This window comes from Petromyzon marinus, chromosome 21 (genome assembly GCF_048934315.1).
Source record: "Petromyzon marinus isolate PM22_M1 ecotype Great Lakes invasive population chromosome 21, UKy_Petmar_22M1.pri1.0, whole genome shotgun sequence".
NCBI classification, from domain to species: Eukaryota; Metazoa; Chordata; class Hyperoartia; order Petromyzontiformes; family Petromyzontidae; genus Petromyzon; species Petromyzon marinus.
In genome coordinates, this window is record NC_133687.1 from 10,893,470 (window position 1) to 10,920,761 (window position 27,292).

General features: G+C 53.4%; 1 protein-coding gene across 4 annotated transcripts in view; it reads right to left on the minus strand.

Annotated features, from left to right (window-relative positions):
• Nucleotides 1-4,610: 4,610 nt before the first annotated feature.
• The window catches only part of LOC116944370 (serine/threonine-protein kinase BRSK2-like), a 50,693-nt gene continuing 28,011 nt past the window's right edge, over nucleotides 4,611-27,292 (minus strand). Inside the window, exons 10-19 of one of the 4 annotated variants that reach the window (XM_032957940.2) lie at nucleotides 25,163-25,327; nucleotides 23,636-23,733; nucleotides 23,054-23,204; nucleotides 21,359-21,419; nucleotides 15,690-15,984; nucleotides 14,972-15,020; nucleotides 12,612-12,735; nucleotides 9,218-9,398; nucleotides 8,749-8,838; nucleotides 4,611-7,202 (exon numbers count right to left, since the gene is read on the minus strand). In XM_032957940.2, the coding sequence (XP_032813831.1) occupies nucleotides 7,024-7,202; nucleotides 8,749-8,838; nucleotides 9,218-9,398; nucleotides 12,612-12,735; nucleotides 14,972-15,020; nucleotides 15,690-15,984; nucleotides 21,359-21,419; nucleotides 23,054-23,204; nucleotides 23,636-23,733; nucleotides 25,163-25,327 (1,393 nt within the window). In that variant the 3' untranslated portion in view covers nucleotides 4,611-7,023. Of the gene's footprint in view, nucleotides 7,203-7,256; nucleotides 7,949-8,748; nucleotides 8,839-9,217; nucleotides 9,399-12,611; nucleotides 12,736-14,971; nucleotides 15,021-15,689; nucleotides 15,985-21,358; nucleotides 21,420-23,053; nucleotides 23,205-23,635; nucleotides 23,734-25,162; nucleotides 25,328-27,292 lie in introns of those variants that run through there. The other 3 variants (XM_032957941.2, XM_076068552.1, XM_076068553.1) reach the window with 3 other exon arrangements.

Here is a 27,292-nt window from a genome sequence, read left to right on the forward strand (position 1 = left end):
AGGATGGGAAATCAGAGGGGGCAATGATTGGACAGGAATAGAGAAATGATGACCAAAGGGTCACCAAAGAGCCACACCGGACCAAGATTGTCGGGGGATGAGAGAGGAGAGGGGGGAAAAAGGGACAGAGAAGAAGCGAGCAGCAGGAGTGAGCCGTACGGAGCGGAGTCTGTTTACACAGGGGGCGGCGTAGAGAGGGGGGGAGGGGTTCAGAGTGGGGGTGGCCACACGCGAGTCACGTGACTTAGGGGCGAGGCTTGATAAGATTTGTTTCAATGGAAACTGATGCAGTTATCCAAGCGATCATAAACAAAGGCATTGATTTACAAAATAGATAAATGATCATTTAACTAATATGAACGAGGAAGCACGCCACTGAGATTGCATGAAGTAAAACACAAATCGAAAGAGCAGTCGGCCAAGGAGGTACGCATTTCTCCGAGGCCATTAAACTGTGACACTAACAAGACGGCACATGCCAAAGATTGTTGTAGACAAATAAAGGCGTAAATATACGTGGACAGGGTATTAACCATCTCCGAATTCGCCGATGGTATGGTTCTTATGGCCACCAAATGGCAATTAATTGCAGCAAAGGGTGAAAATGACGAGAGATGCAAAGTTTTGGGGTCGAGAAAAATGAGAGCAGAACAAATTGTCGGTTACAGAAAATATGATGGGAGGAAATCAGTGCGGGAGGGACGCGACTGGAAGATGCAACAGAGTGTGTGTGTGTTGTGTGCGCGCGGGCGCGTATTCCTTGGGGAGGGCAATTATTGTATCATTTACCAGGAACAAAACGGTGGCATAAGTCGGCTTGAAAAGGTGACGCATTTTTTTTACTTGTTTTTCACTTCTGGTTCTCGTCCGTTCGCCTGCACGCACCCCACAGCATCACACCCCACAGCGCCACACCCGACATGGACACACGGGGGCCTTACCGTCCACCTTTTAAAAACAAACGGGGGGGGGGGGGGAAGAGATTGCTTAAAATAGTTATTACAGGCAAAGGTCACCCACCACTATAACCCCCATTTGCAAAGATATTTCATGTACAATAATTCATCATATAAATACAATATTTGCTAGAATTCAGGCTACAAGTCTGGAATATTTTTTTTTGTACATTATTTGTACAGCATCGCCTACATTTCAATGTTTTTTTTTTTTCCGCGGTTTGTTTTACTTGAGTCGTCGTTTTGTTCAAACAGACAAAAAGTCCTACAGTCGCTAAAGTGGGCAGGGCCGCCACCCACACGCACGTGCAGTGGCTCTCAGCGGCGATGACGACGCTGCTGCTGCTGCCATTCAGCCAAGGAAGGAGCAGCCATTCAAATGCAATAACACCATTGTGGGGAACTTGGCGAAAGCGCACTTTGTACAGAAACTCCCCGCTTGTTTTCTGGTTTTACTTTTGTGGGGGGGGGGGGGGGGGGTGGAGGGTTTGGCAGGAACGCGGCGGCGGCGTGCGGTCAAAGCAAGCTCCGAAACGTGAACGCTAAAAAATAAACATTTCCGAAACAAATTTCGGCCCAGTCAGTTCATCCCACCGCCGCCGTCACCACGATCATCATCATCATCATCCTTACAGGTTTGATTTAAACAAACAAACAAACACAAAACACCGAGTGCTACTTTGTTGCTGTAAATCAACGGTGGGCCCCTTGCCCACGGGGAATGTGGAATTTCCACACCACTTGCCCAGGGGCCACCAGCGCAGATGAGCTCCGCTTCCACGCCTGATTAGGCGGAGGTCCACCCGTGACCTTGACACTTTTCAGGCGTCATTTGGCAACGCATTTCATCGCCCGCGGAGAGCGCTGTGGCGCCGTCGTGAGCACACTGCACCGTGGAGCCCGGCGGATTGGGTTTCTATTCCCGGCCACGGCTAACATCGGTAGCGAGCGTTAGATGAACCTGTCCTGGCACTGATCATCGTGGTGAAGGATCGTCAAACAACCACGAGCAGCCACAATAGGAGACGTTGGGGAACAGCGGTAACATCTCAAGATGACAAATCAACACACTCCTCTCCTTTTCCCGACTGTTCTGTCGACCGTTTGCCCAATTTTGCATTCCTCGCCACTGCCATCACGGCCTCGCTGCCAGACCTGGAGATGATTTCGATCAACTGGACTGACGGAAGGGAACGTGTTTAGATCGCGTGAAGTAACTAACCCATCAGGCACTGCGCTTCCTGGAAAAACCCACGACGCCTCAATGTCCCGAGAGTAACAACACTACTAACCCCCCCCACCCACTCACCCCCAACACGTTCGTCAATAAGACTGTGGCGACGTTGCAGGCGACGGTCCATCAGCAGAGCACACTTGTATATGGAGCACTGCCATTGGAAATGAGCTTCACGGCTCAAAAGGGGCCGTTCACAGGCCTCTGACAGAGCACTATTGACAAATGTGCCGAGCTTGCTCTGTTATTTGTGCACCGCTGCCAATGCGGCAATCGCCAAATAAATTGTGCCCACAAAGTTGGCTCTCGTTGGGGGTAGACAGCTCTTGAATAAGTGAATTAAAAAAAAAGTTAATTGCAGGATTGGAGAGTTCATTGTACGGAGCCCATCCGGGGGGGGGGGGGTAGGGGGGGTAGGGGGGGGGGATGATTCAACGGCAACGATGAGAATTGGACTCGACAGTGTGACGGTGAATTAAGCTGCCGTGGGTTTTTGCTAAAATACAAACACGTGGGTTATCGAGTCTTTCCATCACACTTCTCGTGTGTGTGTGTGTACTCTGTCGTACACGTGGGTTATCGAGTCTTTCCATCACACCTCTCGTGTGTGTGTGTGTACTCTGTCATACACGTGGGTTATCGAGTCTCTCCAGCACCTCTCGTGCGCGTGTGTGTGTGTACTGTCATTTAAAACAAATGTTTTAAAAGGGACAAATAACGATTCCGCTATTTCGGCCAACCCACCAATTAGAATGGAGTTTTTATTTCTTTCCAGCCTAGGCGATGTAAACCTCTGAAGATCAGTAAAAAAAAAAATCCTGTCGTGTTCCCCCCGCTGCTGACGACTAACATCTAAAGCCGTGGTTCTTAACCTTTTATTGCAGCCTGCACCCACCCCCCTTTGGTTCCCAGAAAGGGCATCTCGCGCGCACTCCAACGGGAGTTGTGCGCAGCTCGGGGTAAGAAAAACACCGAACTCAAGGAAAAAATCTCAGGTCTGGTCAACCGCCGTCACGCTGACGCCACGATCCCCCCCCCATTCAGATATGCGCGCACCCAGCCGACTGGTCTCTGGGCGTCAGCTGTAAATGGCATTCGTTTGTTTTGAATGGAGCACTTTTAGAATTGTTTTGCGCCGATGTGCTGTTGTTAGGTATTTTACACCGAGACCTCCATTGACTTCTCGTCCAAGCGGGCAAATAACCGATGCTCAAATGAAGGCAACGCAACTCTCTTAACCGTTGTCTCATCTCAACGATAACAAAATAGACGTTTTTGTTTTTCCATGGCAGCGTTCTTTTACATTTTTTTCCCGTTGGGCTCTTTTTTGCTTTCCTTTCCATTCCCTCGCCCCCCCCCCCCCCCACCGGCCCCACTCCTCCCCATCCTTGTCCCCGTTTCACTTCGTCTGTTCGATCACCAGCAACCTTCAGCTCTCTCGACGACGCGAAATTAAACTGACGACGAATAACACCGGCAGTGGTAACCCGCACACGTTCGCGACGACGAAACGAAAGCAACGAAACGACCAAAGCAGATCACGTAAAATAAAAAAGAACCCCCCCAGATAAAACACAGCAACGGTGATAAAGTCCAGCCCTAATCCGTCGTTGAGTGTCTCCCGCAGCCCAAACCCACCCACCCCCACCCACCCTCGTCTCGCCTCTCGTGGGATTCTCCACACGACGCATTTTCGTGCTCAGGAAGCTCTGGAAGTGAAGTCAGCGGGTTCTTCCGAATACTGCCCTTAAACATCGCCCTGCAGAGTTCACAGTGTTGGTAGAAGTTCAGGGGGCGGGGGGGGGGGGCTGGGTTGAGGAGCATCTCTCGCTGCCCGCGTACCGAGTTCTTTCATCCAGGCCTCGTGAGCCACGGGGGGCAGAGGGAGGGCCCCCCCCCCCCCCCCACAAACAGAATGGCTTCTTCCCGCCACCTCACACCCACTCACGAGGCCCCATGTAGGGGAGAGGCAGAGCCGCAGTCTGGTCGCGAAAAGCAAAATGCAATCTCGTCTTCACGCGCGCGAGAGTACAAATCTGGGGAGCGAATCTTTCGGGGGGGGGGGGGGTCGCGGGGCGGATAAATAGAAAAAGCGTGAACATCCAGAAAGCATTGAGAGCGGAATTTCCTTCATTGAAGAAATAAATATCACGTGACCTCGCTTTCAACGTCTTGCCACCGTCACTGCACTTCAGCTTGATGAAAGTACTTTTGTTGTTTCAATCGTCTTTTTGACTCCTTGTTTTATTTAGTTGGCGTTTATCTCTTTCCTTTCTACACTTCAAATTAGGTACAATGCAGAGGAAACAGCCTTGAACGAGCCTGCAGAGGAGTCCCACTTAACTTGGTCAAATTGTGAGGGAAATATCAGCATAAAACACGGACTTTGAGGTAATCTATGTAAATTGTCGCTCCCGTGATCACCGAGTAGAATTTATTTTGTTCGCAGTGTTTAAAATAAATTGGAACAAATATTTAGCGCGCAGTGGCATGAGGGCCATGCGTAAGCCTCAATTGTGTCGGCTTAAACTTTTACAGAGATGCCCTTTGGAATACTTGTTTGAGTATTGCTGTAAGTTAGCAAACGTTAACTGGTAAACAATAAAAACAACACATCGTGGCTCTGAATATAGAAAAAAAAACAGCAAAAGTTGTACCACCCAAGCAACTACTTTCTGAAGAATCGGACTAGGCCACTATTTAGGCCCACTGGCTGCTTTAAGTACAATAACACAGAGCCGTGGTTAGACCAAATAAGAAGTCAAACACGACACTGCCCTCAAACCCCAGCTCTAAATCCAATCCCCGTCATTCCGTGGTCTGCCACCAATCTTGCCCGAACTGGCCAAGTACCCAAAGCGGATCGTGCACGCACACGCACACACTGGACGGTGGGGTGTGTGTGTGTGTGCGCGTAAAGACAGAACGAGATTTCGGCCGTCAGGATTTGAGATCGAGAAACGGCCGCGTCAGCGAGTTCTTAAGACGTGGCTTACAGTGTGGGCTTTTAAGAACGTGACCGGCGCGAAGGCCGACTTTGTTTGACATAAGTGGTGTCGTCCGCTCTGGCTGCTACGAGCCGCCCACCATTGCAGCAACGCATCCCCTATGTTCCTCTCCAAAAAAAATAATAATCACAAAACGCAACTTCCAGGACACGACCCGTCGATCGGCAGACGAAATGTTCGCGACGGATTCCCGCGATGGAATTTCCGGCCGGGAACAATCGGAGGGAAGGACGCGAATCGGTCCTTGTCCCAACCGCCAGCCTTCGGCGAGCAGCAAATGTCATTCTTTAGCATCGACGGGCCTCGAGTTTAGCGTCTCGTCCAAAAGACGGGACGTCGCGATGTCTCCCCCCGCCACCCCGACCCCTTCCCGAACAGACGCCGCTTTCAGCGGCACCGGCCGAGTCGTCCTCTCGTTGTCGCCCTTCGTCTTCTTCCTCTCTCAGTCATCGACGATTCAAGTACCGCCCCTGATCAGGCACAGATTGATAAAAGCGTCCGATTTCCTCGCAACGCCGGGCTCCACCGAACACAAACTCTTCCCCCCCCCCGCCCCCGTCTCCATCCGAGTGCATTTCCGCAAAGCGCTACGGATATTGCCTTGCCGGGCCCGCGATTAATCGCTCGACATGGCTGCTGAAGGAACGCAATCGATCTCCCTTCGCAAAAACGTCCTCCCCCTCCCAGGCTCTTCACCTCGGTGCAAGGTAAAGAATTATCACGTGAACTGAAAACTGCGAGTGGGCGATTCAGCCGAGGCCTGCTGCATCCGAGGCGAACGAAGACCATGCGCGAATTTTTGTTTTTAACCTTCGTGGAGTTGACCTCTGCAGAGCTTTCGAGGGCCCCAATGTGTGAAAGGTTTGGCCAGTGGTGCTTGACGTAGCAGTTCTAACAGATGGATTCTTGTTTTATCGGTTCACGTGGCTCCATGAGGCCATGAAGGTTGTTGTTGTTGCTGCAAAATCTCCCTGCGAAAAATCTGTTTGCGCATTTCCCCCGTATCCGTCCGTCTTTGTGAGAGCCATGAGGAGAGCCCAGGGGCACGCACTCGGGACACGGACCCAGTAATCGAACCACGGTCGGCCTCCACCACAAGCAACGAGGCGGTCATGTAATCCGGTCAGGGTCAAGTGAATCCCTCGCTTTCTCCATTGTTGGACAGAGTTCTTCGCCACCCACTCCTTGCTTTTCCTATCGCCTCCTTTCCAAAAATGGGCTTCAAATTAGCAATTTTTTGCAGGAATATTTGCCATGAGAGAGGAAAAAAAGATTTTGGAAATGGATGCGATTTACAACGATTTTACGTGCTAAAAAAACGGAATCTCACTCAAGACCATGGCAAATATTTGCCCCCTTCTTATTTTTCGCAATGCATCGACAATTCAGTGAATGAGAACGGGAGATAAATGAATCTTCATTCGTAATTCTTACTGAAAACCGATTTCAAATTGAAAATACAGTGAGCGCCATCGCTAAGTCTCAGACCAAACGGGCGTTACGTAGTGCCGGTAGGCCTCAACAATTACGCAGCCCTGCCTTCAAAGCCGCACATTATTACTGGAGAAAAGGGAAGAAAAAAAAAACCCGCGTACAAAAAAAACATAACACGGAATTCGCGGACACACCGCGGTTTCGCTCCGACAGGTGCCGGAAAGCAGCGGCCCATTTCGAAGCATTCATCGGGCCTAGCAGCTGGTGACGGTCGCCTAGTCGGGGCCTCACGGCAGGCGGCGGGCGCGGGGGGGGCCCAACAGAAGGCGCTACACGGCGGGTTTACGGTGGCCGGTGGGTGGAGAGGGACGGGTGGTGGCGGGCAGCCAATTCAGCAGCTGGTGCGGCCGTGGCGGCGGGAGGTGGCGCTGCCGCCGCTGCTGCTGCTGCCCCCGCTGCCGGGCCCCGTGGCGCCGGCGCCGTTCTGGGGCCCGGGTGGCTGCTCGCCGACGCCGCCCTCGTCCGTAAACAGCTGCTGGATGACGTCGAAGAAGTTACTCAGTGGGCTGCCTGGGACGGATCGCACGCGGGGACGCGGGGGACGGGGCGTGGGGGCAAAGGCCGTAGGGACAGCCCGCACGAGGGGGGTGACGGGGCATGGATCGGGAGAGCGCAGCAGGGACGTGGGGACATGGGGCAATGGTGAGTCGGAGGGGGTGGGGAGGATGAGAGGACGTGGCGGAGTTGGCGGGCAGACAGAGGAAGGGGGGAGGAGGTGGAGGGTGAGGGGATGTTGGTGCAGGATTGGGGGGGGGGGCAGAGGGACATTGGAGCAAAGGGGACAGAAGGAGGGTAGAACAGGGAGACAGTGGACACGTGGTTGGGAGAGGGCGCGGGTCACCAAGACACGTGGAGAGACAAGGAGAGCGTGGGGAACGAGAGAAGGGGACAGAGCGGCAGGGGTTTGAGGGGTGAGACGCCGACACGGGGTTGTTGAGACAGGGAGGGTGGCGACAGGAGAAAGCAGAGATTGGGATGAAAATGAGAAGACGAGAAGTTAAGGTGGGAGGTGGAGATGGAGTTGTTCGGGGGGATGGGGATGCGAGCGGGGATACGAGGAGGAATGTTTAAGATGAAAAAACAAGAGATGAGGCGATGCCGAGATTGAGACATGGAAATGGAGAGGGTAATGAGAAAAGGGGATGAAGATGAGGTGGGCGATTTAAAAATAACAGGCGAAAAAAATGGGGTGCAGAGAGGCGAGGCAGATTCACAAAAATATGGAAAGAAAAATGGTCCGAGTTGAGAATGGGATACTGGGAATATTAGGAAGGTGATGAGGTGGGAGATTTGCAAGCGAGATGAGATTGGAAGGTGAGGGACGTGGGAGAGGTGACGAGGAAATGACCAGAACAAAACAAACGGGGACAGAGAGACACGCCGGAGGAGAACGCATGAACACTTTATTCTAAACAACAACTTGACGCAGACTTACAATAATTATAATTAATCAAACAATTTTATTTTATCAGGTAAGGCCCACTGAGCTATGTAGCTTTTTTTCGGAAGCGAGAACTGGCCACAAACGACAGCTCGACGGAGTGGCTCATCACGTGGAATTTTCTAGCAGCCAGATGCTCTAAACGCGTGATGTGGATTTTAAATGTGGAGGGAGAACCCGGAGAACCCGGGGAAAAAATCCACGCTTCCACGGGAAGGGGGAGAGAGAGAGACACGCAAACTCCAAATATACAGCAGGCGTCAGGGTCGGCATCGAACCCACGACATTCTGCATACCAGACGAGGTAGTTAACATCTCGCCACCGCAGGCGCCCCACAGATGGGTTCACAAACCCACCCGCTGCACTGCTACATCCCGGTTGCAACCCATCGACAGTGTAACACTACCGTCCCCCGTGTGCTTTGAGGCCCCGAGCGTCGGCCGGCTTTGCGGTTCGGAAGTTGTGAGCGGCTCGCAAACCGGGGAAGTTCAACGGTGGTTTGGGTTTCGGGCAATACTCCTCCCTCGCCACCACAATGTGGAATTTCCACAAATGGAGAATATAAAAAAATCCTTAGCGGGTTGTTGCCGTGGCGATGGTCCCCACCCCCTCACCGGAGAGCTGTTGCCCGGGCGACTGTTCGCTGGAGCTCATCACCTGCGCCTGTATCGTCTCCACGACGCGCTTGAACCTCCGACTCGGCCCTGCGGGGGTCAAGGGGCAGCGACAACGCCATTGAGGAGACCGATCCCTCCTCGGCCGTGCGCGCGTGCGTATTCATCGCCCGTGTTGGTAGCCGTGAGTCTGGAATCGAACTCGGGTCGCCAGATTGGTAGCGCAGGGGGGGGGGGGGTGGGGGGGGTTGAGAATGTACAAACTGGACAAAAGGGAGGCGCCCGAGTTAGAGAATCGAACGCAGACCCCTTCCTCACTGCGAGGCCCACGAGTTCTCCACCATTGCGCCGCCACCCTGCCGCCCCCCTGCGCGCGAGCGCCCGCTTGTACGCCACGCTGGTGCGCATGTTGGAGCGTCTCCGCGTGCACACCATGCGCGCACGTCTCTGCGTCCGCGCGCGATGTCACCTGAGAGCAGAGTGAAGGTGAGCGAGAAGACGGCGCCGTCCCCTGCCGAGTCGGGCCCCTCGCTGGAGCCGATGTCCACCTGGAAGCGCACCGGCTTCTGGAAGACGGACGGGCCGCTTGGGGCCTTGTACTCGGCGCGGAAGCTCGTGGGGGACACGACGCTGTGACTCAGGCTCGGGATCTAGGGGGAGGCGCAAACGCACGAGGCCCAAAACGGTGCCCCACGGAGCCTTCAACCGGCCGTCGGGGTCATGGGCCGTGAGCTGAGCGGCGCCTACTGGGGCCTATGCAGCGCACGAGGGGTACTCCATTAAACTATCTATTATTAAACTAAATATTTTTAAACTATCTATTAAACTGTTTTAACCTTTTTTTAAATATTTAAAATTATCATCTATTGAACTATTTTAAACTATGAAACTATTTTATACTATTAAACAATTTAACACTTTTAAACGATCATCTATTATACTATTTTAAACTATTAAACTTTTTCACTATTTGAAACTATTAAACTATTATAAACTCCCTATTAAACCATTATAAACTCCTTCTTAAACCATTATGAACTCCCTGTTAAATTATTATAAACTCTGATTTAAAGCTTTCGTGACTGCAGGGATTCATATTCTTGGTTCTTTCGGTAAAGTCTGCTCTAGACCAATTCTTCGACCACATCAATTCCATACACCCAGCCATCAGATTTACCATGGAAGTCGAAAAAGATGGCAAGCTACCTTTTTTGGATGTCCTAATAAAAAAGAGACCTGATGGTTCAATGAGTCACTCTGTCTACAGGAAAGCTACCCATACGGATGCTTACCTGAAACCGGATTCCCACCACCATCCATCCCAGAAGAATTCCCTCATCAAGACTCTGCACCATAGAGCCCAATGCATATCCGACCAGTGAACTCAAGCACATACACCAAGCTCTTAAGGCTAATGGTTATTCCGACTACACAATCCGCAAAGCTATCACTCCAACCATGAAGAAGAACCCTCTTGAGGAGCCGTTCAAAACCATCACTTTACCCTACATTGCGGGGATCACAAAAAAGATCTCCAAAATCTTGAATAAACACAAGATCCAGGTCCGATTCAACACATTACATAAAATCCGTGATCTGGTTCCGTCTGTAAAAGATGTGATTCCGGACATACAGTACCCTGACGTCTACAAACTAAGTTGCCTCTGTGGTAGTAGTTACATTGGAGAAACCAAACGACATGTCTCGGACCGCATTCGTGAACACAAAGCAGACCTTAAACACGGTAGGACCAACACCTCGGCCGTGGCAGATCACTGTTATAATTCAGTAGGTTCAAATGACTTCTCCAAGACAGAGGATCTTTGCAAGCCATCTGGCTACCATGAGAGATTCGTTCATAAGGCTATCCACATATACAAACCCAGAGACAATTTCAACTGAGAAGATGGATTCTGGCTTAGCAATCATTGGAAAGATTTGATAAACCATTTCGGGTCTTAATTGATTGATCACGCTTAAGGTGGCTTTCAGACCGCATCCATTATTTTTCGTCTCCCCCCTCCTCTTTTCCGAACATAGATGGACTCGTCCATCTGAACAAACTGTCAAATCGCTCTCCGTGGTGCTAACGTTAAAAAAACGCCACTTTTTTCAAATTTTCTTGTTGTGGTTTTTCACACCTGATGATGATTGCTTGTGTTGCAGTCGAAACGTCGTGAGAATTTTATTGTTTTATATTTTTATTATTTTATTGTTTCCCTTCTACGTGACTTTACCGAAAGAACCAAGAATATTATAAACTCCCTTTTAAACTATTATAAACTCCCTAATAAACTATTATAAACTCCCTATTAAACTATTATAAACTCCCTATTAAACTATTATAAACTCCCTATTAAACTGATATAAACTCCCTATTAAACTATTATAAACTCCCTTGAACTATTATAAACTCCCTATTAAACTATTATAAACTCCCTATTAAACTATTATAAACTCCCTATTAAACTATTATAAACTCCCTATTAAACTATTATAAACTCCCTATTAAACTATCATAAACTCCCTATTAAACTATTATAAACTCCCTATTAAACTCCATTTTTAACTGTTATAAACTCCCTATTAAACTATTATAAACTCCCTATTAAACTATTATAAACTCCCTATTAAACTGTTATAAACTCCCTATTAAACTATTATAAACTCCCTATTAAGCTATTATAAACTCCCTATTAAACTGTTATAAACTCCCTATTAAACTGTTATAAACTCCCTATTAAACTGTTATGAACTCCCTATTAAACTATTATAAACTCCCTATTAAACTGTTATAAACTCCCTATTAAACTATTATAAACTCCCTATTAAACTGTTATAAACTCCCTATTAAACTATTATAAACTCCCTATTAAACTATTATAAACTCCCTATTAAACTGTTATAAACTCCCTATTAAACTGTTATAAACTCCCTATTAAACTGTTATAAACTCCCTATTAAACTGTTATAAACTCCCTATTAAACTGTTATAAACTTCCTATTAAACTATTATAAAATCCCTATTAAACTATTATAAATTCCCTATTAAACTATTATAAACTCCCTATTAAACTATTATAAACTCCCTATTAAACTGTTATAAACTCCCTATTAAACTGTTATAAACTCCCTATTAAACTATTATAAACTCCCTATTAAACTATTATAAACTCCCTATTAAACTATTATAAACTCCCTATTAAACTGTTATAAACTCCCTATTAAACTGTTATAAACTCCCCATTAAACTATTATAAACTCCCTATTAAACTATTATAAACTCCCTATTAAACTGTTATAAACTCCCTATTAAACTGTTATAAACTCCCTATTAAACTGTTATAAACTCCCTATTAAACTGTTATAAACTCCCTATTAAACTGTTATAAACTCCCTATTAAACTATTATAAACTCCCTAAGGGGTAGCCCAGGAATAAAACGCAGATATTCAGATGGATCACTGTTATCAGTCGTCAGCGGGCATCGAAATTTGGTTACCGGGTTTCCTCGCGTGGTGGCCTAAGCGCCACGCGACCTCTCCCTAGAAACAAAAAAAACAAAAGCAAAGGCAAAGATCCACCCACCCCCCGTATAGCCTTAAGCAAACTTTTGGGGCAAGTGCCGTGAGCGAGCAGCACCTACGGCACACGCGGGGGGTTTGGGTGGCGATGTTTTTAGATGCCGCACCAGGGCACTCGTTTTGAGGTCGAATCGACAATAGATGCAGCCACGCAGCGCCGCGTCAGATCATTATCGTCACTGGTGTTCATGGTCGCGAGCGGGATTCGAACTCGGGTCGCGAGCACGCCGCGGCGCGACCGTGGTGCCGGAGGGTGGAGGGCCGAGGGCGGGTAGCTACCGAGAGGAAGGCGTGCACCACGTCCGCCTTGATGGTGCTGATGGGCTTGTTCTCCACCATGAGGAAGATCTGCTCGCCCTTGTCGAGGCTGATGAAATTGCCAAACCACGACTTCTTGGCCAGTCTGGAGTGGACGAACGCACGCACGCACACGCACACACACACGCACACACACGCACAACAACCGCCATTCACCACTAAGTGGCGGTGACATCATCACGACGCTTGTGCCAGGCTATATGCACCCTGAGGCCACGTGAAGTGTCGAACGCCCGCTGGCAGGAGGTCACGGGGCAGACCCAGGTGCCACGGGTCGACTGACTGAGATGACTGGCTGATGCACCACCTGTGCCCCCTACTGTGCCAACCTGCTGTGCTTTAGCCACCCGGCGATCCGCTCGTTGTTGTGAGCGTCGCTCCTCCGCCCTCCGTTGTTGTTGGAGGGCGACTGCCTCCAACTGCCCAGTAGCGTCCTTCACGAGCCTCCTCCACAGAGGCCGATCTTGACACCGCTGGTACCAGTCATCGGCAAGTCCACTCAGCTCCACGTCCTCCTGTACCACGTCACTCCATCTCTTCTCTAGCCCGTGCCGCGCCCGCTTAGCCTCCTCGATCCGGCCGAACAAAAGCTGTTTCGGCATGCGGTGGCTGGGCATGCGGGCTACATGACCCAGCCATCGCAGCCTTGCCCGCCGGAGGAGCTCACCGATGGGACCTTTCCCAGATCTTTCAAGGATTTGTGAGCTCCTCACACAATCCAGTCTGGTTAAACCCAGGATGGATCGTAGGCAGGCCAGCCTAAATGTTTCTAACCGGTGAAGATGTTCCATTAGGGGGGTCCACGTTTCGCACACACACACAGACACATATCTCCCGAATAGCCTTCAGCAGACTGTTGGCGCGAGTGTGGTTAGCAGCACGTGGATCTGTGATGTGTGTACATATTGTACAACGCATCTATTTGTTCTATTTGTGTCCGTGGATCTCTGTGTCACCGTGTCCGTGGCTCGCTGTGTTGCTGTGTGTGTCTCTCTGTGTCACCATGTGTGTGCGTGACTCTCCGAGTTGCCGTGTGTGTGTGTCTCTCTGTGTCGCTGTGTGTATATGCGTGGCTCTCTGTCACCGTGTGTGTGTGCGTGGCTCTCCGAGTTGCCGTGTGTGTGTGCGTGTCTCTCTGTGTCGCCGTGTGTGTGGCTCTCTGTGTCACCGTGTGTGTGTGTGTGTCTCTCTCTGTGTCACCGTGTGTGTGTGCGTGGCTCTCTGTGTTGCCGTGTGTGTGTGCGTGGCTATCTGTGTCACCGTGTGTGTGTGTGGCTCTCCGAGTTGCCGTGTGTGTGTGTGCGTGGCTCTCTGTGTCGCCGTGTGTGTGCGTGTCTCTCTGTGTCACCGTGTGTGTGTGCGTGTCTCTCTGTGTCGCCGTGTGTGTGGCTCTCTGTGTCGCCGTGTGTGTGGCTCTCTGTGTCACCGTGTGTGTGTGCGTGTCTCTCTGTGTCGCCGTGTGTGTGGCTCTCTGTGTCACCGTGTGTGTGTGCGTGTCTCTGTGTCGCCGTGTGTGTGTGTCTCTCTGTGTCGCCGTGTGTGTGTGTCTCTCTGTGTCACCGTGTGTGTGTGTGTGGCTCTCTGTGTCACCGTGTGTGTGTGTGGCTCTCTGTGTTGCCGTGTGTGTGTGGCTCTCTGTGTCACCGTGTGTGTGTGCGTGTCTCTCTGTGTCGCCGTGTGTGTGTGTGTCTCTCTGTGTCACCGTGTGTGTGTGTGTGGCTCTCTGTGTCACCGTGTGTGTGTATGTGGCTCTCTGTGTTGCCGTGTGTGTGCGTGGCTCTCTGTGTTGCCGTGTGTGTGTGTGGCTCTCTGTGTCACCGTGTGTGTGTGTGGCTCTCTGTGTTGCCGTGTGTGTGTGCGTGGCTCTCTGTGTCACCGTGTGTGTGTGTGTGGCTCTCTGTGTTGCCGTGTGTGTGTGCGTGGCTCTCCGAGTTGCCGTGTGTGTGTGTGGCTCTCTGTGTCACTGTGTGTGTGTGCGTGTCTCTCTGTGTCGCCGTGTGTGTGGCTCTCTGTGTCACCGTGTGTGTGTGCGTGTCTCTCTGTGTCGCCGTGTGTGTGGCTCTCTGTGTCACCGTGTGTGTGGCTCTCTGTGTCACCGTGTGTGTGTGCGTGTCTCTCTGTGTCGCCGTGTGTGTGTGTGGCTCTCTGTGTCACCGTGTGTGTGTCTCTGTGTCACCGTGTGTGTGTGTGTGGCTCTCTGTGTCACCGTGTGTGTGTGTGTGTGGCTCTCTGTGTCACCGTGTGTGTGGCGCTCTGTGTTGCCGTGTGTGTGTGCGTGGCTCTCTGTGTTGATGCGGTCTCTGCGTTTCCAGTCGTCTCACTCTGGGGATGACTCGGGAGTGAGGCTCGTCATTTCATCCGCCGTTGGAACTAGGGTAGGGAAAGAGAAGGGGGGGGGGGTGGCAGGGGGGGGGCACAAGCGGGGGGGGGGGGGGGCACAAACGGGGGGTCTCGATCACACAGCGGCCCCAGCCAGGGCGATGCTCGCGTCTGGGTGTGCGCGCAGACGAAGTCGGTTACGGGTGGGGGCAGCCTAAGGCCTCGCGAGCCGAGCACGGCACCACTACTTCACGTCGTGCGCGGCCCGCGGCCTCGATCCGAGTCGCCCCTCATGGCTACCCGAGAGGCCTGCCAGAATCCACGTATTAGGCCGTCACTGGGAGCATCGGTAGCGATCAGCCCGGTGAAACTAAAATACATTTTTGGTCACGTTTTTTTTTGGGGCCCAGGTCAAACCGTCACACGTCAAACAAAAGAGCTCGATATCCACACCACAGTTGCGCCGGTTCTTTCCGACCGTGTATGACAATTACGCAAATAGGTCATGTGACTGACAGGCTGACCGACTGACATGCTAGGTTCCGTATTTACCGCATTCTCCGCGTTAAGACGCGCATTGTGCCACTGCTGATTAAAGTCAAAGTTGGGGGATGCGTCTTATAATGCGGTGAATACGGCAAGTGCATGCTAACGATGGTGCTCGCAACGCAAACGAGGAACTGCGATGGCGACGACGACCACAGCGGCCGCGTCCGGCACCTTGCAGCTTGCGCCGGTGAAACCGCGGAGAGCCCAGGAAGCTGTTCTTGATGGAGCTCAGCCGGTTCTTCCAAGGAGGCCCAACTCCCGCCGCTCCTCCCGCTCCGCCGGCGCCGGCGCCGGCGACCGAACCCGAACCCCCGGGGCTGGACGGCGGCGTCCCCGTGGAGGAGGGCGACGGCGGAGCGGCGCCGTGCCCCGGCGAGCCCGGCGGGCCCGGCAATGCCGGCGCCCGACCCTGGGCGGCACGGGGCGCCGGCACGGGGGAGGCGCGCGGCGAGGGGTGCGGCGTCGCCTGCGACGGCGTCGGCGACGACGGCGACGACGCCAGCAGCAGCGGCGGCAGAGGCAGAGGGCGGTGAGAGCGGCGCGGAGGCCGGTGCAGGAGCAGGAAGGCGGCGCCGGTCCCGGCGGTAGGGGTGGCGGTGGCGGAGGCGGCAGAGGAGGAGGAACGGAAGCCGAGGAACGTGGCGCCGGGGAGATCGGCGAGAGGGGGCGGTTCGGCGGCAGCGGCGGCGCCGGCGGTGGTGGCACCGGCAGACCCAGCGACGCCGGCGGGAGCAAACGAAACCGAAACGGCGCGGGTAGCGGCGCCGTGATGCCACCGGCAGCCGCAGTCGCCGCGACGGCGGTCGATGAGGAGAAGGCGGCGCAGGGGGAGGGCATCGCCGTGGCGACCACCGTCATCGCCGCGGCGACACACGGGGTCGCCGGCGGCGGGGGCGATGGCGCGAGCACGCATGGCAAGGGCGGCACCAGCGTTAGGGTCGGGGTCGCGGTTAGGGTCGGGGTTCGCGGTCGGGGTAAGGGCAGGGCGGGGCGAGAGGAAGCGAGCAAAACTGGCGCCGACGCTCAGAGCGACCGGGCCATCTACCGGGCACGGCTCGTACGAGGAGCGGTGGCGGCGGTGGTGAACGTCGGGGCTAGCGGGACAGGTCAACGGGTCGTGGTGGTGCCGTAGGTCGCGATCGCAGTCAAGGTGAAGGTTTGGGGGAGCGAAGGCGTCCACCAAGCGGGTGGGGTCAAGGGTGGTCTCGGGGTCGGGGGTCAATCCAGAGGTCAGACTTTCGCAGGTTGGGTGAAGTATGGGTTTGGCGTAAGGATCTGGGCTCGTGAAACTGGAGTACAAGTTGGGGACCGCGGTGAGGAGAGAGGCTGGGCTCGTGCAGTTTGAGACAGGGTCAGGGTTAGAATCGGGTCTCGGATCTTCACCAAACTTTAGACCGCGGCTAACACTTGGGTCCCGGTTGACATCAGAGCCCGGGCTCGCGTGAGGGTTCAGAGAACGGTTGACGTGCGAGTCGGATCCCAGCCCAGGGTGTGGGTCGTCGGGGTTCGGGTTTGCGAGATTAACATAATTCGGGCTTGTTCTGGAATTCGTGTTGAACTTCGGGTGAGGGTTGGGAGTTGAATCCGATTGAGGATGAAGAACGTGATAAAATTTGGGGTTAGCATTTAGGTTATGGTTGAGGTTCGAGTAGGGGTGATGGTTTGCGATGGAATCAGACCGAAGGCTGGATTTAGCATCAGGCCTCACGCCCACAGTCACATCTGGGCGAGGTCCTCCTGGGTTAGGGTTAGGATCTAGGTTAGGTCTCGGGTCAGTGTTGGGGTTTGTGTGTGGGTCAAGCTTTGGGCTGGCAGCTGGGCAATGGCTACGGTCGGAGCTTGGCTCAGTGCTGGTGTACGGTTTGGTGACCGAGTTCAGGTGTGGGTTACATTTGGGTCTGATGGGAAATCTCACAAAGTGTGGACTGGCGCCGCCGCCGCCGCCGCCGCCACCACCACCACCACCGCCGCTACAATTAGCACCACCACGAACAACGCAGCCACCGACAGCAGCACCCTTAGTGCCACCACCGCCACCACCGCCACCACCGCGAACACCGCCACCGCAATTAGCACCACCACCACCACCGCCGCCGCCAGCAGCAGCACCGTTACCAACACCACCACGACCGCCACCAGCGCAGCCCAGGTGAAGCGACTTGATGGCTCGCGAGCGTCCGCACATGAACGCGCCGAAGCCAAAGTGAGGGTGCGCCGGCAAATGGGACGAAGATGACGATGACGACGAAGATGACGACGACGATGACGACGGCGACGAGAGTAACGATGATTTCGAGATGCCGGTGGCCGCGACGGCGGAATTGACGGGCGAGTTAAAGCGGTCGGGATGGGAGGGGATCAGGAGACGGCGGTGGTGCTGCTGCTGCTGGTGGTTGTAAGGCTGGTGCCAAAGGTCACGGTCGAGGCGTGGGGTCGCCGGGGGGTCAGAGGGCAAGAGGTGGTGGCCATAGTGGTGCGCCAAGCACGGCGGTGTAGAAAATTTGCGGCCGGGCTTGGCGGATGAGAAGTTAAACACACAGGTACGCACACACGCACGTATACGCACACACGCACGTATACGCACACACACACACAGGCACATATATGCACACACACAGGCGTATACACACACACAGGCACATATATGCACACACACAGGCGTATACACACACATGGATGCACACACGCACGTTGAACATACAATGCACTGAGCGACACCGTACACCAACAGAGGCGTAATGGACTCGCGTGTACGTTGCGGATTTTACCCACATGGTGAACGAACGCAATGCATGGAGCAAAAAAGTCGAAACATAAATGAAAATTTAAAATACAATGGAATGTAAAGTTATAATAATAATGATAATAATAAGAACGTAACGTTATGATCGTACAGACGGTCACAATGTTCAAACCGTTGACGGCGGTGTTCGGACGGAGAGTGGTGAGGTGTGCGTGCGAGCGTGCGTGATTTTTGACAGGCAGCAGAGACAGAATACATCGAGAGGCCACGGAGAGGGGGTGGAGAGGTCACGGAGAGGGGACGAGAGGTCACGGAAAGGTCGTGGAAAGGTCGTGGAAAGGTCGTGGAAAGGTCGTGGAGAGGGCACGGAGAGGGGAAAGGGCATGGAGGGCACGGAGAGGTCGTGGAGGGGTCGCGGAGAGGTCGCGGAGAGGTTGCGGAGAGGGCACGGAAAGAAAGAGAGGGCACGGAGGGCGTGGAGAGGTCACGGAGAGGGCGTGGAGAGGGCACGGAGAGGGGATGAGAGGTCATGGAGAGGTCACGGAGAGGGCACGGAGAGAGCAGGGAGGTCACAGAAAGGTCACGGAAAGGTCACGGAGAAGTCGTGGAGAGGGCACGGAGAAGTCACAGAGGTCGCAGATGGGTGTGGAGAGGTTACGGAGAGGTTACGGAGAGGTTACGGAGAGGGCAAGGAGAGGTCGTGGAGAGGTCACGGAGAGGAAACAGACACAGGAGTCAGAGAAATGGAACAGAAACGAAAAAAAAGTGTTAGCGAACGCAAAGAGGTGGGGGCAAGAAAAAAATTAAATCAAACAAGCAGCAAACGAAAACCAGGTGGAAATATTGGCGTCATGCAGGCACAGCAATCATTGTGACGGCCACGCCTGGGCGGTGACAGGCGCTGCATCGGTCCTCCAGGCGTCGTGCCTTGCGTGTCACGTGACCTCGCCGCACCGCGTGCGTGGGACGTCACCGACGACGTGAAAGCGGTGAAGAAGAGGTGAAGTTGTGGAGTTGTTGTGAAGTCGTGGCCGTGCGAGTTCATGCAACGCCAGGAGGGTGATGGCGGAGGAGGATTACTGTCGCGCGAACGCCAAACCCCGAGTCTAACCCTAACCCTGATGCTAAACCCCAAGCCTAACACTTAACCTAACCCTGATGCTAAGCCCCGAATCTAGCACTGACCCTAACCCCTAACACTATACTCAAGTTGAGCAACAACGCTAGATTCAGGATGAATGTTTTTTTTCGATCGCTTGGGCGAGAACATCGCAAGCCAGTGGTGGCACAGGGCGTGAGGACGCTGAGTAAAAGCTCAGGAACTCCAAGCAGCTCATGAGCCACGGCTTCATGAGAACAATAATATGGGTCAATAGTATACCAGGTCGAATTTAAATCCTCAAACTCAATAAGCCAATCCGTCCCTCTCATCCCTACATTTCCCTTCTCTCACCTCACTCCATCTCTCGTCTAGACCCCTTCACTCACACATCACTACATCTCCATCTCCAGTCTAAATCTTCTCTCCCACCTCACTACATCTCCAGTCTAAATCTTCTCTCCCACCTCACCACATCTCCATCTATCGTCTAGACCCCATCACTCCCACCTCACTACATCTCCATCTCCAGTCTAAATCTTCTCTCCCACCTCACTACATCTCCATCTATCGTCTAGACCCCATCACTCCCACCTCACTACATCTCCATCTCCAGTCTAAATCTTCTCACCCACCTCACCACATCTCTATCTCTCGTCTAGACCCCATCACTCCCACCTCACTACATCTCCAGTCTAAATCTTCTCTCCCACCTCACCACATCTCCATCTCTCGTCTAGACCCCTTCACTCCCACCTCCCTACATCTCCATCTCCAGTCTAAATCTTCTCTCCCACCTCACTACATCTCCATCTCCAGTCTAAATCTTCTCTCCCACCTCACCACATCTCCATCTCTCGTCTAGACCCCATCACTCCCACCTCACTACATCTCCACTCTAAATCTTCTCTCCCACCTCACCACATCTCCATCTCTCGTCTAGACCCCATCACTCCCACCTCACTACATCTCCAGTCTAAATGTTCTCTCCCACCTCACTACATCTCCAGTCTAAATCTTCTCTCCCACCTCACTACATCTCCAGTCTAAATCTTCTCTCCCACCTCACTACATCTCCAGTCTAAATCTTCTCTACCACCTCACTACATCTCTATCTCCAGTCTAAATCTTCTCTCCCACCTCACTACATCTCTATCTCCAGTCTAAATCTTCTCTCCCACCTCACCACATCTCCATCTCTTGTCTAGACCCCATCACTCCCACCTCACTACATCTCCACTCTAAATCTTCTCTCCCACCTCACCACATCTCCATCTCTCGTCTAGACCCCTTCACTCCCACCTCCCTACATCTCCATCTCCACTCTAAATCTTCACTCCCACCTCACCACATCTCCATCTCTCGTCTAGACCCCTTCACTCCCACCTCCCTACATCTCCATCTCCACTCTAAATCTTCTCTCCCACCTCACCACATCTCCATCTCTCGTCTAGACCCCTTCACTCCCACCTCACTACATCTCCATCTCCAGTCTAAATCTTCTCTCCCACCTCACTACATCTCCATCTCTCGTCTAGACCCCTTCACTCCCACCTCCCTACAACTCCATCTCCAGTCTAAATCTTCACTCCCACCTCACCACATCTCCATCTCTCGTCTAGACCCCTTCACTCCCACCTCACTACATCTCCATCTCCACTCTAAATCTTCTCTCCCACCTCACCACATCTCCATCTCCACTCTAAATCTTCTCTCCCACCTCACTACATCTCCAGTCTAAATCTTCTCTCCCACCTCACTACATCTCCATCTCCACTCTAAATCTTCTCTCCCACCACACTACATCTCCAGTCTAAATCTTCTCTCCCACCTCACTACATCTCCAGTCTAAATCTTCTCTCCCACCTCACTACATCGCTATCTCCTTCTCCGCTGCTTCGTCTGGCGCGCCGGGAGATCGTCGCCGTCCGTCCGGAGCGAGCGACTGTGTGCGTCGGTGTCGGTGTCGGCGCGCTGGCGGCGCAGCGAGCGGCTCACCCGGGGGCTGTTGAGTGGACTCGACGAGAGGCCGGAGGAGGCTCCACTCACAGAGCGGGACCTGGGCCACAGGGCAACACCAACGGAGACAATCGCCACCAGCGCCACCACCGCCATCACCGCCATAACTACCACCACCATCATCGCCACCAGCGCCACCACCGCCACGGCTACCACCATCACCATCACCACCACCACCATCATCGCCACCAGTGCCACCACCGCCATCACCGCCATCACCATCACCACCACCATCATTGCCACCAGCGCCACGGCTACCACCATCACCATCACCACCATCATCGCCACCAGCGCCACCACCGCCATGGCTACCACCATCACCATCACCACCATCATCGCCACCAGCGCCACCACCGCCACGGCTACCACCATCGCCATCATCGCCATCACCACCACCACCATCATCGTCATCACAGCCATCACCACCACCACCATCATCGTCATCACCGCCATCGCCACCACCATCATCGTCATCGCCACCAGCGCCACCACCGCCACTGCTACCACCATCACCATCACCGCCATCACCACCACCACCATCATCGCCATCACCACCATCGCCATCACCGCCATCACCACCACCACCATCATCGCCATCACCACCACCACCACCACCATCATCGTCATCACCGCCATCGCCATCACCGCCATCACCACCACCACCATCATCGTCATCACCGCCATCGCCACCACCGCCACCATCATCGTCATCACCACCACCATCATCGTCATCACCGCCATCGCCACCACCATCATCGTCATCACCGCCACCATCACCACCACCATCATCGTCATCACCGCCATCGCCACCACCGCCACGGCTACCACCATCACCACCATCATCATCATTACCACCACCATCGCCATCACCACCATCGCCAGCACGACCATCGCCACCACCATCATCATCATCACCACCACCATTGCCATAATTGCCATCGCCGCCAGCATCACCAGCGATATCATAATCGCTGCAACATCGGCATCCTCTGCCCATTGGAGTGGTGTGGTGTATGTGATGCGTGTGTGGTACGTGTGGCGTTCGTGATGTGTGTGGCGCGTGTGGTGCGTGGTGCGTAGTGCGTATGTGGTGCGTGTGTGGTGCGTGTGTGGTGCGTGTATGGTGCATGTGTGGAGTGTCGCATGTGTGGTGCGTGTGTGGTGCACGTGTGTGGCATGTGTGGTGCGTGTGTGTGGTGCATGTGTGATGCATCTGTGTGGCATGTGTGGTGCACGTGTGTGGTGCATGTGTGGTGCGTGTGTGTGGTGCGTGTGTGTGGTGTGTGTGTGGTGCGTGTGTGTGGTGTGTGTGGTGCGTGGTGTGTGGTGTGTGTGTGTGGTGCGTGTGTGGTGCATGTGTGGTGTGTGTATGGTGCATGTGTGGTGCGTGTGTGTGGTGCGTGTGTGGTGCATGTGTGGTGTGCGTGTGTGTGGTGCGTGTGTGGTGCGTGTGTGTGGTGCGTGTGTGTGTGGTGTGTGTGTGGTGCGTGTGTGGTGCATGTGTGGTGCGTGTGTGTGTGGTGTGTGTGTGTTGTGTGTGTGTGTGGTGTGTGTGTGGTGTGTGTGTGGTGCGTGTGTGTGGTGCGTGTGTGGTGTGTGTGTGGTGTGTGTGTGGTGCGTGTGTGGTGCATGTGTGGTGCGTGTGTGGTGCGTGTGTGTGGTGCGTGCCCTCACCTCTGCCCGTGGGGGGCAGCGTGCAGGGCTCTGCGCACGGTGCTGGGCGAGCCGCCCTCCCCCGCGCTCAGCACCTCCATGGACTTCCTCTCCGGCCTCTGCTTGCCGTGCCGGCTCAGCATGGGAGAGTCCACGCGCTTACGGGGGGGGTCTGCAGCCCCCCGCCCCAAACAAGCACTCACCGATTCGTCCACCCGTGTGGAGGAGGCCAGGTGACCAGACTGACCGTCTGGTCTCCTCCACACGGCGCTCAAGCACCACACCGCCGCAGGTCACAACACTCACTAACCCCGTCACCCACCCACCCGCCCGCTCACCCAGTCTCTCACCCAGTCTCTCACTCACCCCGTCACCCACCCACCCACCCGCCCGCTCACCCACTCTCTCAACCAGTCACTCACCCTCTCACCCACCCACCCCACCCACCCACACTCTCACCCACTCACCACACTGCATGTCACCTCACTTCTCTTTCTGCTTCTGCCTTCGCGTGTGTGCGTGTGCGTGCATGCGTGCGTGCATGTGTGTGTGCGTGCGTGTGTGCGTGCGTGCGTGTGCGTGTATGTGTGCGTGCGTGCGTACCGATGTCGTTGCGTGGGGGGAGGTTCTCGTCTTCGTAGCTGGGGTAGCGCTCCTTGCGGTCGAGCAGCAGGAAGTAGATCATCTTCTCCTGGTTCTCCCTGCCGGGCGACAGGTGGCACAGTCGCCCCCCCGTCCGCCGCTGCACCGCACGCGGCTCGCGGGCGGCAAACCGCAGAACGCGGCCGACGCCGGTTCAACAACCACCCCCCCCCCCCGCCGCTGCCGCCGCCGCCGCCGCCGCCCACTCTCGGTAAAACTGAACAAGCGCTCGAGCTACGGTTCAGAGGCGCGCCGCCGTCATGGCGCCTGTCGCCCGGCCATAGGCGCTCGCTCGATGTTCCCGGGGCGTGACGATGCCGCCGCTGTCGGAGAGCCCCATTGTGATGTCAGAGAGCCCCATTGTGATGTCGGACAGCCCCATTGTGATGTCAGAGAGCCCCAATGTGATGTCAGAGAGCCCCATTGTGATGTCAGAGCGCCCCATTGTGATGTCAGAGAGCCCCATTGTGATGTCAGACAGCCCCATTGTGATGTCAGAGAGCCCCATTGTGATGTCAGAGAGCCTCATTGTGATGTCAGAGAGCCCCATTGTGATGTCAGAGCGCCCCATTGTGATGTCAGAGCGCCCCATTGTGATGTCAGAGAGCCCCATTGCGATGTCAGAGCACCCCATTGCGATGTCAGAGCGCCCCATTGTGATGTCAGAAAGCCCCATTGTGATGTCAGAGCGCCCCATTGCGATGTCAGAGAGCCCCATTGTGATGTCAGAGCGCCCCATTGTGATATCAGAGCGCCCCATTGTGATGTCAGAGCGCCCCATTGTGATGTCAGAGCGCCCCATTGTGATGTCAGAGTGCCCCATTGCGATGTCAGAGCGCCCCATTGTGATGTCAGAGAGCCCCATTGTGATGTCAGAGCGCCCCATTGTGATGCCAGAGCGCCCCCTTGTGATGTCAGAGCACCCCATTGTGATGCCAGAGTGCCCCATTGTGATGTCAGAGAGCCCCATTGTGATGTCAGAGCGCCCCATTGTGATGTCAGAGCACCCCATTGTGATGTCAGAGCGCCCCATTGTGATGTCAGAGAGCCCCATTGTGATGTCATAGCGCCCCATTGTGATGACATAGCGCCCCATTGTGATGTCAGAGAGCCCCATTGTGATGTCAGAGCGCCCCATTTTGATGTCAGAGAGCCCCATTGTGATGTCAGAGCTTTCCCCTCGCTTACGCGTACTCGGGGGGGCAACCGTGAGCACCGTCGTCATGGCTCTCCCCCCGCGGTCGCGGCAAGTCTCAGCCAATCAGGGCTGTCCCTTTGGTGTGCGTGTCAACTCCAGTGACACGACCGCGTGACTCCCGTGGCAGTGATCCCTGAAGCCCTGACCAGGACCCTGGTTGTGAACCCAACAGCGCTGACCGTCACCCCGTGAACCTGACCGTGACCCTCACAACCCTGACTGCGATCGCCATGAATCTCACCATGACCCCCATCCCCTCCCCGTAAGTGCGAGACCCCGGGGCGACTCACTGCTGGGCGAGGAGATCCGACACGAGCTTGTCCTTGTCCTGGAAGCATCCCAGGGAGTTCATGCTCTCCAGCACGTCCGGGTCCATCTCCTCGGCGCTGGGCAGCGCGCCCACCGGCACCTTGCGCGGGGCCGCCTGCTCGGGCTCAGGCTCGCTCCGCGACCCGCTGCCGCGAGCGCCGGCAACACGACGACGGTGGGAAGCGACGGCGGCGGTTGAGGATTGACGACCGTTGCAGGCGACGTCATTCGCGAGGGGGTCAGTGCCGGCGTCGCGTTAACCCCTTTACGTTTGTTTTTTTAAATCATTCCATTCCACCGCGGTTTATTCCACGAGGGCAGTGGTTCCAAACCTGGGGGTGCATCTCGCGAGATGTTTGGTTTTTTTTTTTTAGCAGGTAAATCATCGAAAGTGCAACTACTTTATTTCATCAAACCCTGCGTATTTATTAATATGATAGTGAAAAAATGTATGACTGGGAACTAAAGGGGTGCGAAGCTGCAGTAAAGGTTAAGAACCACTACACTACACTATACACTACTCTACACTACACTCTACACTGCACACTACACTGCACACTACACTGCACACTACACTGCACACTACACTACACTCTACACTACACTCTACACTACACTATACACTACACTATACACTACACTATACACTACACTATACACTACACTATACACTACACTATACACTACACTATACACTACACTATACACTACACTATACACTACACTATACACTACACTATACACTACACTATACACTACACTATACACTACACACTACACACTCTACACTACACTATACACTACACTATACACGACACTATACACTACACTATACACTACACTATACACTACACTATACACTACACTATACACTACACTATACACTACACACTACACTATACACTACACTATACACTACACTACACACTACACTATACTATACACACTACTATACACTACACTATACACACTACTATACACTACACTATACACACTACTATACACTACACTATACACTGCACACTACTCTACACTACACTATACACTACACCAGTGGTTCTTAACCTGGGGTGCACGCACTCTCTGGGGGTGCGAGATGCCTTTTCGGGGGGCGGGGGGCGGTCGCGAGACGCGTCCAAATTTTTTTTTTAGAAGGTAAATCATCGCAAACACAAATCAAGCACGGGCCGATAAGTGCAACTACTTTGTTTCAGCAAACCCCATGTATCTATTAACGTCATAAAACATTTTTTTATGACTGGGAGCTAAAGGGGGTGCAAGGCTGCAATAAAGGTGAAGAACCACGGCACTAGGGGATCACACCGTGGCAGGACCCTCCTGAAAAAATATCCAATGGGAGCTATGAAACTTTTAAATCGTCTACAGTGAGGGAAAAAAAAGTATTTGATCCCCTGCTGATTTTGTATGTTTGCCCACTGACAAAGAAATGATCAGTCTATCATTTTAATGGAAGGTTTATTTGAACAGTGAAAGACAGAATAACAACAACAAAAATCCAGAAAAACGCATGTCAAAAATGTTATAAATTGATTTGCATTTTAATGAGGGAAATAAGTATTTGACCCCTCTGCAAAACATGACTTAGTACTTGGTGGCAAAACCCTGGTTGGGAATCACAGAGATCAGACGTTTCTTGTAGTTGGCCACCAGGTTTGCACACATCTCAGGTGGGATTTTGTCCCACTCCTTTTTGCAGATCTTCCCCAAGTCATTAAGGTTTTGAGGCTGACGTTTGGCAACTCGAACCTTCAGTTCCTTCCACAGATTTTCTATGGGATTAAGGTCTGGAGACTGGCTAGGCCACTCCAGGACCTTAATGTGCTTCTTCTTGAGCCACTCCTGTCCCCTTAGCAGAAATTCACCCCCAAAGCATAATGTTTCCACCTCCATGTTTGACGGTGGGGATGGTGTTCTTGGGGTCATAGGCAGCATTCCTCCTCCTCCAAACACGGCGAGTTGAGTTGATGCCAAAGAGCTCCATTTTGGTCTCATCTGACCACAATACTTTCACCCATTTGTCCTCTGAATCATTCAGATGTTCATTGGCAAACTTCAGACGGGCATGTATATGTGCTTTCTTGAGCAGGGGC